General features: G+C 39.8%; 1 protein-coding gene across 20 annotated transcripts in view; it reads right to left on the bottom strand.

Moving 5' to 3' along the window:
- Positions 1 to 16404, bottom strand: part of baz2b (bromodomain adjacent to zinc finger domain 2B) — a 286844-nt gene that overhangs the window by 83960 nt on the left and 186480 nt on the right. For 17 of the 20 annotated variants that reach the window (XM_062969086.1, XM_062969376.1, XM_062969200.1 and 14 more), the window contains 4 exons: positions 13373 to 13561; positions 8080 to 8241; positions 6532 to 6713; positions 3448 to 3654 (listed from right to left, as the gene is read on the bottom strand). In XM_062969086.1, coding sequence (XP_062825156.1) covers positions 3448 to 3654; positions 6532 to 6713; positions 8080 to 8241; positions 13373 to 13561 — 740 coding nt within the window. Of the gene's footprint in view, positions 1 to 441; positions 711 to 3447; positions 3655 to 6531; positions 6714 to 8079; positions 8242 to 13372; positions 13562 to 16404 lie in introns of those variants that run through there. The other 3 variants (XM_062969642.1, XM_016996870.2, XM_062969767.1) reach the window with 2 other exon arrangements.

Genomic DNA, 16404 nt, shown 5'->3' with positions numbered 1-16404 from the left:
ATTAACTACCCAAACATCATTTTTACAACAAATCGACCGAAAAAGCAGTTCAATACACTGTAACGTTCTGTAGTAATTACTGTATTTACTAATTTAGCACCAAAACGTTGCAATGTATTGAAAATATTGACTACAAAAACACTGATTACTAAAAAGGCGAACTGTGTTGGATAATACAGAACATTGGATAAGTGAAGGTTGGATAAGTGAAACTCTACTGTATACATATATATATATATATGTACACACACACACACACAAAATAACTGACATAAACACTGAACTAAACAAGATCAAACTGAACATCCAGTCAATGTTTTCAGCATTATAATGAGTTGCTAATTTGGTCCCAATCCCTAACAGCACGCAGGAACATGTTTTGAGAAGCACGCACCTGAATGATAACATATTTATATTGTAATAATCTCAAAATAACCTTACAGTCTATCTCCTTCAGTTGAGGTCTTATAAGGTTCTGTTACAATGTGACGTGAAGGTTGGGAAGGAAAAATAAAACAATCTGCTTTGAAAAATTCAGTTACTTTCAAATCGATGCCGCTCGATTGCCCTAACGGAACACTGAGGCTTGCATTCTGGCCACTGGCTACTGGGCAGCGTCAACTGCTAAGTGAGGAAGAAAAGCGGCCGTAAACAGAATTCAGTAGCCATGGCAACTCTTCTGGACATCTCAGCCTTCGGGACTCATCTTGTGGCTTTGGCCGGATATCTATTTCCTATCCCCCGCAGTTTATGACAAAATGAAATGGCCCTCGTGCCTAGAATTCACCGGCCAAGACGTGTGAGGCACTCGGATTCTCTATTGTGATGTTAAAGTCTTTGAGACTATACACAAGGAGCTGGGAGCAAATCTCATTGAATGCAATAGTCCTGAATCGATATGCACAAGATTGCACCGTGCTGCTTTAAGCAAGAGGAAAACAACAGCGTTTGTTTCCATTCTAGCCATTTATCGTGGAATTAATATTACCCTGACAATAAATTTTTATACAGATTTGAGAATCCCTCGTGTGTTGTCATTTGGTCTTTTTTTCCAAACCTATTTTCTTCTACTCTACCATATAAAATCCAGACTATCTGCTTTGAACTGGATTGTCTGGCAGTGTAGACTCATATAATCTAGTTCAATGTGGATTATGTGCTTTGATAATCTGGATTATATGACAGTGTAAGGGTTAAAGGTAAAGGTTTCCCCTGACGTTAAGTCCAGTCGTGACCGACTCTGGGGGTTGGTGCTCATCTCCATTTCTAAGCCGAAGAGCCGGCGTTGTCCATAGACATCTCCAAGGTCATGTGGCCGGCATGACTGCATGGAGTGCCGTTACCTTCCCGCCGGAGCGGTACCTATTAATCTACTCACATTTGCATGTTTTCAAACTGTTAGGTTGGCAGAAGCTGGGGCTAACAGTGGGCGCTCATTCTGCTCCCGGGATTTGAACCTGGGACCTTTTGGTCCGCAAGTTCAGCAGCTCAGCACTTTAACGCACTGTGCCACCAGTGTAGAAGGGGCATTAGTGGTGTTTCGTCCTCTGATCAATGCAGCAGCAATATCATACTGCATATCCAGGCTGGCAAAATATAACTTTAATGGCAGTGTAGAAGGGTCCTGAGCTGTTACACAGGCTGGAGTGGGAAGGGAGATTCTGCTTGGCATTTAAGACCCAAACTAGCTCTAGCATTAATTGCCTGGCTTCTATTAATGAGTCTAGCTTTCAAATTTTAAATAGCAGCCAGGAGGAAAGGTGCAAAATTTTTAAAGCATTTATCTACTTGATTTATGCCGTACTTTTCTCTGACAAATGGGATTCAAGGTGGCTTTCAATAAAGTAATATAAATAGAATTGACACTGGAAAAAATGAAAACAAATTGAAAGTTGAAGATACAAATTAAAAGTGTGCCAGTGAAGAAAAATGAAGATTCAATCTGCTTAAAGAGCCCTTCAAGGTCCTGCTGCAGGTCTCCTAAAATATAAAGGTCTTTTTCCACTAGTAGAAGCAGCCTGGCAAGAGGGGCAGCCTACAATATTTATAGCCAGGCCCATGGGGCTCAGGTTCACACTTTCTTCCAGTATTGTGGTGGTGAACAAAATTACCCCACTTCGGCTGCTATTAGGTCACTAAACTGCCATATAAAATCCAGATTATCTGCTATGAGTGTAGACTCATATAATCCAGTTCAAAGCAGATAATCTGGATTATCTGGTTTCAGAACCTGAATCATATTGCAGTGTGGAAGGGGCCTTAGTCTTGAGAGGGAATCGTCTACTGGTGTCAGCAGAAGCTTCCCTTCAAATGTATTCCAACGTGGTTTAGGAGAATGATCTTCTTTGGATAACATTGTGTCAAGTAAGCCTCAAAACACACAGGCCGCCCCTTGCCCACTCCTCCTGGCTTCATCCATGGCCCCTTCTACACTGCCATATAATTCAGATTATCAAAGCAGGTAATCTGGTTTTTATATGGCAGTGTAGAAGGGGCCCATGTCTCTAAAATCTGTCACGTAGGCATGCAACTAATATAATGTCTCGTTTGGTAGTTTTTCTTTAGAAACTCAGTTGTACCAGTGCCTGTAGGCAGTTCTTACTATATGTCTACTCAAAAGTAACTCTTTGTTTTGCACTGTCCCTTAAAATACTAGTTTTCTAAGGCCCCTTCCACACTGCCATATAATCCAGATTATCAAAGCAGATAATATTTACTTTGAACTGGTGTATATGAGTCACTGACATATAGGACAGTTTAAAGTAAATAATCTAGATTGCATATGGCAGTGTAGAAGAGGCCTCAGTTAAGGTACATTTTCTATTAGGGTTTTGAGAAAAACATTGTGTGTTGCTGTGGGTTTTCCAGGCTGTATGGCCATGTTCCAGAAGCATTCTCTCCTGACGTTTCGCCCAAATCTATAGCAGGCATCTTCAGAGGTTGTGAGGTCTGTTAGGAAACTAAGACCGTGGGGTTTATATCGTATATCTGTGGAATGATGTCCAGGGTGGAAGACAGAACTCTTGTCTGTTTGAGACAAGTATGAATGTTGCAATTGACCAGCTTGATTAGCACTGAAAAGCCTTGAGCATTGAGTATGTCTGCCATAGATGTGGGTGAAACATCAGGAGAGAATGCTTCTGGAACATGGCCTTATAGCCCGGAAAACTCGCAGCAACCCAATGATTCCGGCCATGAAAGCCTCTGACAACAAAAAGCTGTGTATTTCCTTTCCTGCTTAAATATTGAGTGTCAAATCTCTAGTATGTGACCATACTGTTTCTCTCCCATTGTTGGGATACAACTAGCATAAGGGCTATGCCAACAGAAAGGACCAAGACTGACTTCTGTCAAAACACACGTCACCACAGCCAGCCATCTAAAACAACTTGGCTGGTAGTCAAATTAACTTTCAGAAAATGGAGGCAATGTCCAGTGTGACCGCACCTTGTTCTTATTTTTTTGCTGTGCTTCACTCTCTGAGTCGGAGTCATCATCCTCGCTTTCTTCCGCACTTTGATCTTCCTCTTCTTCTTCATCTTCTTCAAGATCGTCGGAGTCACTGCTACTAATGCCTTCGCTGGAGGTGTCCGAAGAGGAGCCAGAATCACTTTCACTGTTGCTGGAACTATCCACTGTTTTCTTTCTGGGTTTCTAGAAGGAAAAGGAAAGGGCTTAGTGTTTTCTTAAAATCTATTATTATATAAAACACTCAGCTCTCAGGATCACAACCATTACCAGTTATTTATTCAATCCCCCTCTTCCTCCTAAACATCAAGGATTAAAATCTTCAGATGTATTTCAATTTCCTATTGGACAGAGTTGAATTTGAACCACAACAATCTTCATTTAGATCCTGCTTCTACCATGATTTTCTCGTGTACCTTTGGGAAATTCAGTACTTCTCACCCTTAGTTCCCCATCTATAAAATTAACATTATTGCCTGCTATGCCAGACTGGGGAGCCCCCGGCAGCGCAGTGGGTTAAACTGCTGAGCTGCTGAATTTGCTGACCGAAAGGTCGGTGGTTCGAATCCGGAGAGCAGAGAGCTCTTGCTATTAGCCCCAGCTTCTGCCAACCTAGCAGTGCAAAAACATGCAAGTGTGAGTAGATCAATAGGTACAGCTCCGGCAGGAAAGTAATGGCGCTCCATGTAGTCATGCCAGCCACATGACCTTGGAGATGTCTACAGACAACGCTGGCTCTTCAACTTAGAAATGGAGATGAGCACCAACCCCCAGAGTCAGACATGTCTAGACTTAATGTCAGGTGATATGCAATACAGGGTTATGCAATTACTACTATTTGCATGCCATCACATCAATCTACCTTTGTTGTCATCCCTATCGTATGTAGTAGGGATAAACATTATTACGATGAATGTGCTTCTACATATCCTACATATCAAGGATTAGACATGAAGCCATGGAAAGCTATTAGCATTTGCGTGGAGTCAGTGTCCACAAACATATTCCACGCACATGAGCCTCATGTACTGAAAGCAGGTACACATCCAAACATAATACATCTGATGCAGTTTTGTATTGCAAGGTCTGGAATGCTTTAAAAAATGCTTTAATATTTACACTTTAATAAAGTCAGAAAGGTGTTCCCTGTTGTGGTAATTTTCAAAAAAGAAAAAGCATTTAAAAATGTAAACCAGCATCAGTTCAGCAGATCATAAGCTTCTTGAGTATAGCAGCAGAGTGATTAGGCTTAGACAATACACAGCAATACACAGGACAGGAGCAGAGTCAAGCCTTATACAAGACCTTATTCAAAGAACTTTGTTACTAAATAGGAAAGTAAAGAAGGGCCTAGCTATCTAACTAACTCACTCTCAGGAGACATCTTATCTCTCTCCATACTCACAGGAGAAGAGCCTTTCCATATGCTCAGATATTTTGAATAGGCGTATCCCTGAGAAGTATCAGTCTAACAAGCAGGTGACAGGAGGAGAGAACAGAGTGACAGGAAGACAAAGAGGCCAACAAGGGAAGGGCTTTTCCCTGCCAGTTAACTCATCTAAGTCCTTGATGAGGACTATAAACTTGTTGAGGATGTGGTTGAGTTCCAACATTCCCAACTATTATTTTGGGTGCACAAATTCAGTCTACCTCAGATTAGCTCTTGCCAGATAGCATGAATATTGACATCTGTTATTAACACTTTCAAAAGCTGTAGAAATCTAGAAGAAAGGTTCAGCGTGTCCATGTTTTCTTGGAGCCAGGGCCTCCCAAGGGTAGATTACACCTCATTATGTGAGCACAGAACTGCAGATCACCACAAGCCAATCAGAATCTTACTGCAATTTTACAAAATATATGCATTACAATACCAGTTGGGTGTTTGAATGTATCAGTCAAGTTTAACGGTATCCCTGTTAATACTCTTTCAATACTGAATCCAGTTCAAACTGTATGTGAGCCTAATCACTCTACTGCTATACTCAGGAAGCTTCTGATCTGCTGAACTGATGCTGGTTTACATTTTTAAATGCTTTTTCCTTTTTGAAAATTACCACAACAGGGAACACCTTTCTGACTTTATTAAAGTGTAAACAGAAATGCATTCCAGATCTTGCAATACAAAACTGCATCAGATGTATTGTGTTTGGATGGGTCCCTGCATTCAGTACAGGGGGGCTTATGTGTGTGGAATATCTGTGTGGACACTGACGCCACACAAATGCTAATAGCTTTCCATGGCTTCATGTCTAATCCTTGATATGTAGGATATGGAGAAGCATCTTGTATACAACTAATGGCTCCAGATAAATATGCACACCCTCATACCATCCATAGACATGTCCCTCAAGTTTCCCAGAATACTGAGGAGGTCCATCTAGATTACCAGCAATTGCACAAAGTTACCAGTCCAGCCAGTTGCCTGGCTTTGTATAAGGATTTTCTTTACTAAACAGAAATGAATAACTTAAATCAGACACGGGCAAACAAAGCAAAGGTCCAGGAGCCGGACGCAACCCCCTGGGCGCTTACTTCAAGCCCTCCTCATTTTCTCAACATAAGGACACGGTGGCTCATCACATCTTTATGCAGAAAAGATGGGGGAGGAAGGCACGCAGCAGCTGAGAGCTCTCTGGAGTGCTCTCAGCCACAGCATGTCTCACCCTCCTCCCAGTATAAGGATGGTGTGAGCGGCCCCATCCTTATGCTGACAGGGTGGCCTGAGGAAGGCACGCAGTAGCTAAGACCCCAGAGTGCTCTTGGCTATCACCTATCTCATCCTCCTCCCGGCATAATGCCGAGAGGACAGCCCGAAGATTGGAGAAGGAGGATCGGGGCAGTTGTTGCATGTCTCATTTTCCTACCGGCATAAGGATCGGGCAAGCAGCCCCATCTGTATGCCAGGAGGACAACCTGAAGATGGCCCGGCCCCTGCTCTGCACCCTCCGAACCCCATCCTCTCACAGGCCCTCTCCCTTTCGGCCCAGCCGTCTCAGTCATGCCCACAATGTGGCCTCAAGGCAAAAAAGTTTGCCCATGCCTGCCTTCCACTTCCCCACTTACCTTGTCTTTTATCTTGTCAGGTCTGGCGTCCAGAATCTGGTTTTTATTTTGTTCCTGGTTACATTTGCGATTTCCTCCCGCTGTTATAACTTTTGCCGGTCCTGCAGAACTGGCGGTGGTGGTAGCCGTACTGATGCCTGATACTGAAGTGGTGCTATTCCCGTTTACTGATCCATTAACACCTTCAAAACAATATAATCACCTTTAGAGATGGAACCTTAGCAAATGGCTAAAGCAAGTCAAAGACCCATTACTGACTGCAATGGGAAATATTATTCCAGAGGTTTTCACACTCATATGTGAAAGCTATACATTAAAACAAAATGGTATTCTTATTTTGGAAAGGATGTCTCATGGAAATTGTCAGTTTATCCGATTAGCAACAGAAGCAATTTTGCCAACATTTGTTGACCCAAAGACAAAAAAAAATCAGTAGTACAAAAAACAAAGACAGCAAATTGCAAATATAGAAACATGCAGAATGGGAAGCTAAAGAAATAATGTAATGGACTCAAAGATCACTTTTAACAATGGTGACCAAAATATGACTATATGTGAATGCATTTATGCTCTGCGCCCTTATTCACATCATCAGGTAGACACCAGGATCCTGTTGATGCACTAGTCTGTCATAACTACAGTAGGCTCTCCACTTTCATGGGGTTGGGGGCCCAGGACATCTGCCAAAATGAGAAAGCTGCAAATTAAAAAAAATATTTTTTTTTATTTAACATGAGAGAAAATTTCTCTAGGAATCTCTGGGCCTTCTACCAGTAGAAATTGACTATAGCGTTGCACAGGAGGACTTAAACCCATAAATGTGGAAGGCCAACTGCACATTGGGTTGTTCGGTGCTGCCAGCAGTAGTAAAATCAGGCAATTCCAACTGGATGGCCTCCCACGACTGTCTTCCTCCAGGGCCAAACCATGAATGGGTAACTTGGAAGTCCCTGAACAGACTCAGAAGTGGAGTTGGCAGATCAGAAGACAACCTGGCAAAATGGCACTACTTAAAAGAATCCTCCAACTGTGCAACCGTTTAGCAGAACAGACAACTCTGCATCTATATGCTTGCCCACAATGTCCTGCCTCATGTACAGAGGAAGAACTGTTAAAAGCTACAGACAATGCTGTCGCGGTTGCCAATTTTGGTATGAAACTATTTAGCTGTCTGTAATCCCTTTTTTTTGGGGGGGGGGGGGGACTGTGGTGGAACAGTGTGTTAAAGTGCCGAGCTGCTGAACTTGCAGACCAAAAGGTCCCAGGTTCAAATCCCAGGAGCGGAATGAGCGCCCGCTGTTAGCCCCAGCTCTTGCCAACCTAGCAGTTCGAAAACATGCAAACGTGAGTAGATCAATAGGTACCGCTCCGGCGGGAAGGTAACGGTGCTCCATGCAGTCATGCCGGCCACATGACCTTGGAGGTGTCTACGGACAATGCCAGCTCTTCGGCTTAGAAATGGAGATGAGCACCAACCCCCAGAGTCGGTCACGACTGGACTTAACATCAGGGGAAAACCTTTACCTACATTAGCAATTCAGAACTCACCTTTCTCCAAACTTCCTCGAGTACTTTTTCCTGTGGTCCTTGAATGGAATGAAGTGGAGTCGTGATTTTGAGCAGGAGGGGCAAACAGAGGAGAAATTCCAAGAAGTGGTGGGAAGAAAGCTGCGCCGGTACGTGAATGCACCTCTGCGTTACGCCACCATTCTGCACATCCAGAGCAAAGAAAGAAAAAGACATAAAGGGAACATTAATTATTTGGTTTATACTAGCTGTGACAATCATTCACTATAGCCCAGATCTAGTTCAAGATGTTAAAATAAAGTGGAACTGCTGCACCTAAAATGTTCATGCAGCTAAGCATTTCATCTCTGGAATATAAAATTGTTTCTGTGTATCTCCCAGCTCCACAACAACTCCTTATATTCCAAGCCTCAGTAATATATATCACATTGGTCTTTGCAGTGACATCTTATCACAGACTTCTCTACTTCATACAATTTTTTATACCAGGTTATCTTTATATACCTCATTCTCCCCACTCCCCAGGTCGGCAGTTCAAATCTGGGGAGTGGAGTGAGCTCCCATCTGTCAGCTCCAGCTTCCCATGCAGGGACATGAGAGAAGCCTTCCACAGGATGGTAAAACATCTGGGCAACGTCCTTACAGACGGCCAATTCTCTCACACCAGAAGCGACTTGCATGAAAAGTCCCTCCTGGTATGAAGAAAAAAAAACTTTATATAATGATGTAATTTGTAATTGTTTGATCAATATTTGTTTTAGCGGTACAGTAGAGTCTCACTTATCCAAGCTAAATGGGACGACAAAACCTTGGGTAAGCAAATATCTTGGATAATAAGGAGGGATTAAGGAAAAGCCTATTAAACATCAAATTAGGTTATGATTTTAAAATTAAGCACCAAAACATCATGTTATACAACAAATTTGACAGAAAAAGTAGTTCAATACGCAGTAATGTTATGTTGTAATTACTGTATTTACAAATTTAGCACCAAAATATCACGATATATTGAAAACATTGACTACAAAAATGCATTGGATAATCCAGAACCTTGGATAAGCAAGTCTTGGATAAGTGAGACTCTACTGTATATTTTGAATTTTTGTGATGAGTTTCAATGTACTTTTCACCTCACATCTAACACAATAAATATAACAAGTTGTTTAGAAATCTTTTTACTGCTATTAAGTATAATATCTGGCAAAAAGGTAAATGTTCTACAAACATTTAGACTTAGCAACAGATAGGTCCTATCCTACAGAAGGATGAAGTGAAGTGAGTAGCGGGCTTTTTATGGCTGCGTGAGATTTACCACTACAATATTATTGTTTTTCCTAGAGCAATGTTAGCAGATTTTGATTAATCATATTGATCAAGATTACATTCTAGGTTAATAATCATTCATAGCTGGCTATGGTTATGTTCAATTTCATCTAGAACATTTGAGGTAACTTCTAGATGAAATTATAGGAATTATAATTGCTACGATTAAAAACGCATACTGAGCAGCACGGAAAATATAGTAAGTAAGGCACAATCTACATAGGTGGGTTTGAGCAGCAGAGGACAAGATGTTTTCATCTTGGAATAACAGCCAATAAAACAAAACAAAAAAAACCCTCTATATGCAATTCTGCCTTCCATAGCCCGAAACACATTTTAAAAGAAAATTAGGCAAGCTTAGAGGCAGGGGAATATTTATGGAGAGCAGAGAACGAAATGAAGGCATTTCTCCCTATAAGAATCTTACCTCCTCCAAATAAAATGTTCCTTCAGCCCTAAATTTCTAGAATGGCAATAATTTAATACTTCAGTTGAGCAACTGTAAATACAATCGAAACAACCAAAGAAAATCAGCAAAACAATGTTCTGAAGACAATATGGACAGACACTGCAAATTGAACCATCTTCCTGTACTTTGGAGATGGACTGAAAAAATTAGGGAGTGGAGCAGAACTCTTATATGGAAAGGTAGTGCTATCAATTTTGCCACCCCTATAGCTGCACGATCTACCTTGATGTGAAGTCATCATGTCTCCCATTTCTCTACAGGCATGCTTTCCAAGGCGCAGATATGAAAGTCAACATTGAAAGAAGACAGAAACTTTGCCAACAAGAAGCACCCTACCATCATTATGCCAACGTGAAACTAAAATCTAGCAATTCTAGACAAGTCAATGAATGTAACTTGGATTTGAATAGTCTCACTTTTTAGTACATTTTAGACTACTGCATATCATTCATCCTGAAAGGGGAAAGTTTGCCGCAAATAAATTATCCCATAGATCCCCTAGATTGCTATTTTCACCACAAAAAAGAGCAAATGGGTATTTTAAAAAAATAGAAAATGGGTAAAAACAAAGTTAAAATTGATATGTTCTTCTGGAAGCTGAATGACCCGCAGATGTGGCAAACTTGTGGCTCTCCAGAAGTTTGGGCCTCCAACACCAAGAAGTTGTAGCCAACTTCTCCAATGATCAGGATTTCTGAAAACTGAAGCCCAAAACACCTGGAAGGCCACAAACTTGACATCACTAACCTAAGGTACTAGAAACAGAGGGAAATCAATAGTTATTTAATGGAGGGCGATGACTGATGTTTTTAAAGAGAAGTGTTTGTGGGATTTTCTATCTCAGCTGCAAAAATAACTATACAAGTCATGGACTTGACCAGACAGGGCACTTGCTGATCTGTCTCAGATGGCCAAAGTGTGTTTGGCTAGACTTTCAACAACTCAGGAGAACACAGAACTGCCTCAATTCAAGAACTCCTTGGGCAAGAGTAAGGTTCATACATGTTCAAGAATTTCTGAACCACCCACTTGTTCTCTTTCAAGATAATCATATCTTTAAGCTTACATTTCTACTATCTATAGGATTTCTCTGATACTAAAGGAATGGAAACTATTGTGTTTCTCATGTTCTTGATGGAAATAAGTGTGTGCAACAAAACAGTGATTCGGCACCAATCATCAAAGTGTTATCTACAGCTACAAAGTGCAGCCGTAGGAACAATATCTAAACCTAACTGAGATGTGTCTCTACTGCAGCTAATATTTATGCTACAAAGAAAGTAAGTAACCCAGACCAAGACAGTGCTATTATGTGATTTACAGCACTCAGAGATAACTCCCAGCAGTATGGCTTATTTTTAGATGTGTGGGCATAATATTGCAATCTTATAAAAGAGCAGAAAACTGAACAATATAATAACAACAACAACAACAACAACTTTATTTTTGTACCCGCCTCCATCTCTCCGAAGGGACTCAGGGCTGCTAACATGGGGCCAAGCCCAGGTAATTACAATAGAACAAAATAAAATACATACATAACACATATGTATACATAACGCATACATATAAGTTCAAATCACTTTATTGGTTGACATAAAAGGATGTTCTAAATGAAAAGAAAATCCTTATAGAAAGAGTAATCTATGATAAACTTGTGTCCAGAGGGTGTTTTTATGGAGCCTTGTTTCTCTCTTGCAAACCAATGTAGGTGAAAGGCTCTGATCCTAATCCTAAAAAAATCCTAAGATACAATTTTTATTAAAATCAAATGTGTTTTTTTCCAACAGGAAATAATTTTTCTTTTGTCAATGAAAAGGCAGTAGAGCACAAATATGCCACTGACAGCAATACCTATCACAGAGAAAATGCATGAACCATTTGACGTACAAGAGAAAAAAATCAATGAGGTAGGACACTGTCAAAGAGACATTTACTGCCCCGAAAATAATTGTAATCCCTTTGGATTCCCTGCAGTGTAAATGGACTTCCATTAGTACAAACAGTCTATACCTCTCACCCTGGACTTTCCAGATATACATATACCTTCCTTGTTTAGTTTCTCCATACCTCTCAACCTCTGAGGATGCCTGCCATAGATGTGGGCAAAACGTCAGGAGAGAATACTTCTGGAACATGGCCATACAGCCCGGAAAACATACAACAACCCAGTCTATACTTCTCTTTCCTATCCTTATACACATACACACTCAATCTGCTGTAAGTGTTCCCAAATCTTCTAGACTAGACAAGAGGAAGGGGAATATCGGTAAATTATCTCTATCAGCCATGCTGGATGATAACTGCTATTAAATACACTTTTAAATTTCAGTCTGTATATTTATTACCTACACATTCAATGTAGTGTTTCCTAACAGTCCACATCACAACAGAACCATGAGCTTCCATTTTATCTCAAATCATTCACAAGTTAAATATAAGCCACAAATAAATAAGATACACTGTAGCAATCTCTCCAATGTTTTGCAATCACTTTGGCAAATAAGCATAATCATTAAAATGATACTTATAGCACAATTCAACACACAGTTCTTTGGAAACAACTGAATCCAATGGGATGTAGTTAATAATCTCAAGGATGCAAAAAAAAAAAATCCACCCCCATTCACTGCTGGTCTCTGTCTTTGATACATTCTTGAAAAGCCAACTATTAGGAAGTCTACAGTCTATTTATTAATTTTGCTGGCATGTTATTATTGTAACTGATGTTGTTTTCACGAGAATAGGAGAAACCAAGTTTCCAGTGGCAACCAACTTGCATTTATTTTACAATATTATCTTTCTATCATGATTACCCATTCCTGGAAGAATAATGATGTACCATGAAACTGCCAAAGAATAATGATGTTCATTTCTTTATTGCTTCCTTTTTACTCTTATTATCACATTTTCACATCTGTCTCTAAACCATGAGGGTGAGAGTCCTAGTGTCATTTCACTACAGTGAATGCTTACATATATTTTGAAAGCACATGCCAGTGAGTTCTGGGTAACTGCACACAGAAGCTAAAAGTATTAAGGAAGAAAGTATTAATTCATAGGGAGCTCAGTTTGTTTAACTGTACATAGACATTTTTTTTATTTACTGGCAATATATAACTGGAATTTTGAAACATACATATTCTGGGATTAATGCTTCATTAATTTATATAAGTCCATCTGAAAATTAATTGTCTAAAAACAATTTCATCCAATAATTTACACATGTACCAAGGCTTACTACAAAGTAATTACAGTGAAATTCTTTATACCATATATCTACTGAAAGTTCTGTTGAGTTTAATGAAACATATCTCTACATAATGATATATAGGACTGAAGCCTTAATAAATGTTAATCACAAACATCCTGAACACTGACATGTTCTTCCTATTATGGTTGTTAATGAGAAAAGTTGGAACTTCTCCACTCAACAATGAAATATATAAAATTTGTGCCTATTTGTATTTAGGAACATTCATGGCTGCGTTGTCGAGTGAGTGCTTTTGAAATGAATGTTACCTGGAAAAGGTGCTAGTTGGGGATGTGCTGCTAAGGCTGTGGGTGTAGCAAGTGTCCCCAAGCCACCAAATTCTGTATGCCCTGAGCTGGCTGTGTGTAGACCAAAGATTGGGTGGCTGACCATTGGGAAGGCACTCGACACTGTGGACAGGTTACACGGCAGATCCCCAGCTGTTCTGAATAAATGTCCTGAAGAGGGGAAAAAAGCAACACTTGAAAATGGGCTATTGAAAATGCATGCTGATCTGTATTTATATTTATTTAATTTCTACCCCTTCTTTCTCCCAATATTAACCCAAGTCCTATAAGGTTCTGCCCTTCCATATAAATATACCCCATATAACCTGAGCTGATCCGTACACATAAGCAAACTCGGTAACATTCAGCTGAAGGCATCAGTATAACGTAAACACTGCTTTACTTAGGTAGACATCTGTAAAGTATTTCTTGCAGATCGTTTCTATTTGGAAATGTACGACCACAGCTTCCCCGTTAAGCTTAAAAGGAAATCTCTCGTTTGATTTCAACGGGATGAACCAAAGGATGATTCCTTTTACTAAACAGGAAATAAATCTGAAGCAACTTAGGTTTTAATGTGCTATTCCACTCAATCTTCTGCCAACGTGTTCAAAACATCTATTATGTTTTGGAAGTAATTACAGCAGCTATTGTAAACAATGTGTTGAATGTTATGCTCACATTCATATTAAAATGCTTTAGTTCCCCTTCAGAGACTCTGTCAAGCCTCTAACTACTGACCGCTGAGGAACAAGAAAGAGAGATGACCATTTCTTATGCCCCGAAGTGCCAGATGTTGGACAAGAAGTCTTTGGTTCAAATATGCAGTTATTCATGAAGCTCACATGATGATCTTAGGACATTCAATCTGACTCTTAGCCCCAACTAAACCAGACCCGCTGAATCAAAGAGAATGACCTCTGTGTTGACACACTATTTGAGAACACTATGTAACACGATGTTTGTTCCTGGGTTATAAATGACATTTCGTAATTAGTTCTAAAAACAGGGGGAAAGTTATTAAACTGCAAAAATTTTGTTTTTGTGAGACATCTTGCAGCACTTTTTGCTATAGTTATCAAAGACTAAATCAGTAGATTTAGGCTATAATTTCTCAGATAAGGACAAAAGATAGATAGTTCAGAGAAGAAAAACCTAGATAACATCCTGAGCTTCTTAGGAAAAAGGGTGGGATAAAAATATAATAATAATTATTTGTGTCCTTTCCCCTCCATTCCTGATCTACGATGTTGTTGTTGTGCATGTTGCATTTCTCCCAGAAAGGGAACTAAGATGGCCCCCTAAAATCAATCAATTTAAAAAAGTCACTAGGAAAAAAATCATATTTTACTCTCTTTCTTGCTATGATTGTTCCACTTTGACCGTTGATGTGGAAGATGTGTGTTCAAATGTACATCCTCCCCTTAAGTAGGTCCTTTATCTTTTCCAATCCTGTTTTGGTCTGTCGCTTCTAATATTGTCCGTGTAACTCTTGCGATGTTTGGATGCAATCACTAGGTGGTACTGTTTGCATCACTACAGTAGGGATCACCCCATACATTTCAAGCAGTTTTGCCCTTTTAATTCTCTGTGGCAAATGAGGAGGAAACATTACAATTTTGCCAGAAGAAACTACATTTGTGTTATGCAAATAAGCACTTACCCCCGAGAAGAACTAGAATGTCAGTAAAAGGAGCAAATATGTGAAAATGCCACTGGAGGCATTTCCTCCCATACTTTTGGAACACTACCAAGTGCCCCGATTATCTACTTCAATTTAACCTATGGATGATATCTATGGACTAAATTTGTCTCAGTAGCAAACTTAGGTCAATCACTTGTAACCTTTTGTGAATGCTTACATTTTCCAAAGGCACCCAACTTATTTGCAACCTGATGAGTTGGCTGGCTTCCAATATCCACCAAGCCAAGGTTTAACATGGCAGCCAAGAGCACTTGGAGGGTAGTTCCAAGTTTTACTCATCTTACTTAGTCAGCATTTACTCACTATTGCTTTTTCTCAGGGTGGTTCAGTGGCTGAGGCACAGAATGCCATTATTTTTCCAACTGGGCAGAAGGACGTCAAAGAATAAAGAAGTGCTGCCATAGATGCACACAGTAAGAGTCACAGTATGGAGAATCAGGACGGATCTATCCTGGCAGTAACTCAACAAAATGTGGAAGTCAAGGAAAGAGACATAATTCTGCAAGGCATTATAAATTAGGAATGTATAAAATATCTGAAAATATCAAGGGGTGTCAAGAAATCGTGATGAGAATACTGAACAGACAAGATTCTTGTAGTTTCTGTGCTAAAAATATATATAGGGCAATTTTTGCAAAAAGCCCTTGTATTTTCTGGACATAAATATTACATGCCCATGTCTAAATCTAGAAATTTTAGTCAAAATACCGACACAAAATATCTAGGTCAAATTATTTAAGGGATAGATATGAGTATTGTACTTTAACTCTGATCATAAATGGAACCATCTCCTTCTCTGTGTAGTGGTGAAACTGAGAGCTTATTCCATTCCAGGAAAACCTAAAAGAAACACTGACTCTCTCTACTCTTTCTGTCACAGTGCCACTACTGGGTTTTTTAATGTCTGGGTGTGGAAAATGCTAGCAGTTAGGGACAACTAGGTCCTTGAGGTGATGTGTTCCCCTCTCTACAGAATGGCCCTTAACTTATCCATGGGTCATATCTGAATCTGTAATATTAGTCCCTAAAACTTCCCTTCTTACACATGAGATCGACCTATATATAAGTACAGTAGAGTCTTGCTTATCCAACATAAAGGGGCCGGCAGAACACTGGATAAACGAAAATGTTGGCTAATAAGGAGGGATTAAGGAAAAGCCTATTAAACATCAAATTACATTATGATTTTACAAATTAAGCAACAAAGCATCATGTTTAACAACAAATCAACAGAAAAAGCAGTTCAATACACGGTAACGTTATGTAGTAAATACTGTATTTACAAATTTAGCAACAAAAAATCACAACG

This window comes from Anolis carolinensis, chromosome 1 (genome assembly GCF_035594765.1).
Source record: "Anolis carolinensis isolate JA03-04 chromosome 1, rAnoCar3.1.pri, whole genome shotgun sequence".
Classification (NCBI taxonomy): Eukaryota; Metazoa; Chordata; class Lepidosauria; order Squamata; family Dactyloidae; genus Anolis; species Anolis carolinensis.
This window is presented reverse-complemented; position numbering and strand designations above follow the sequence as displayed.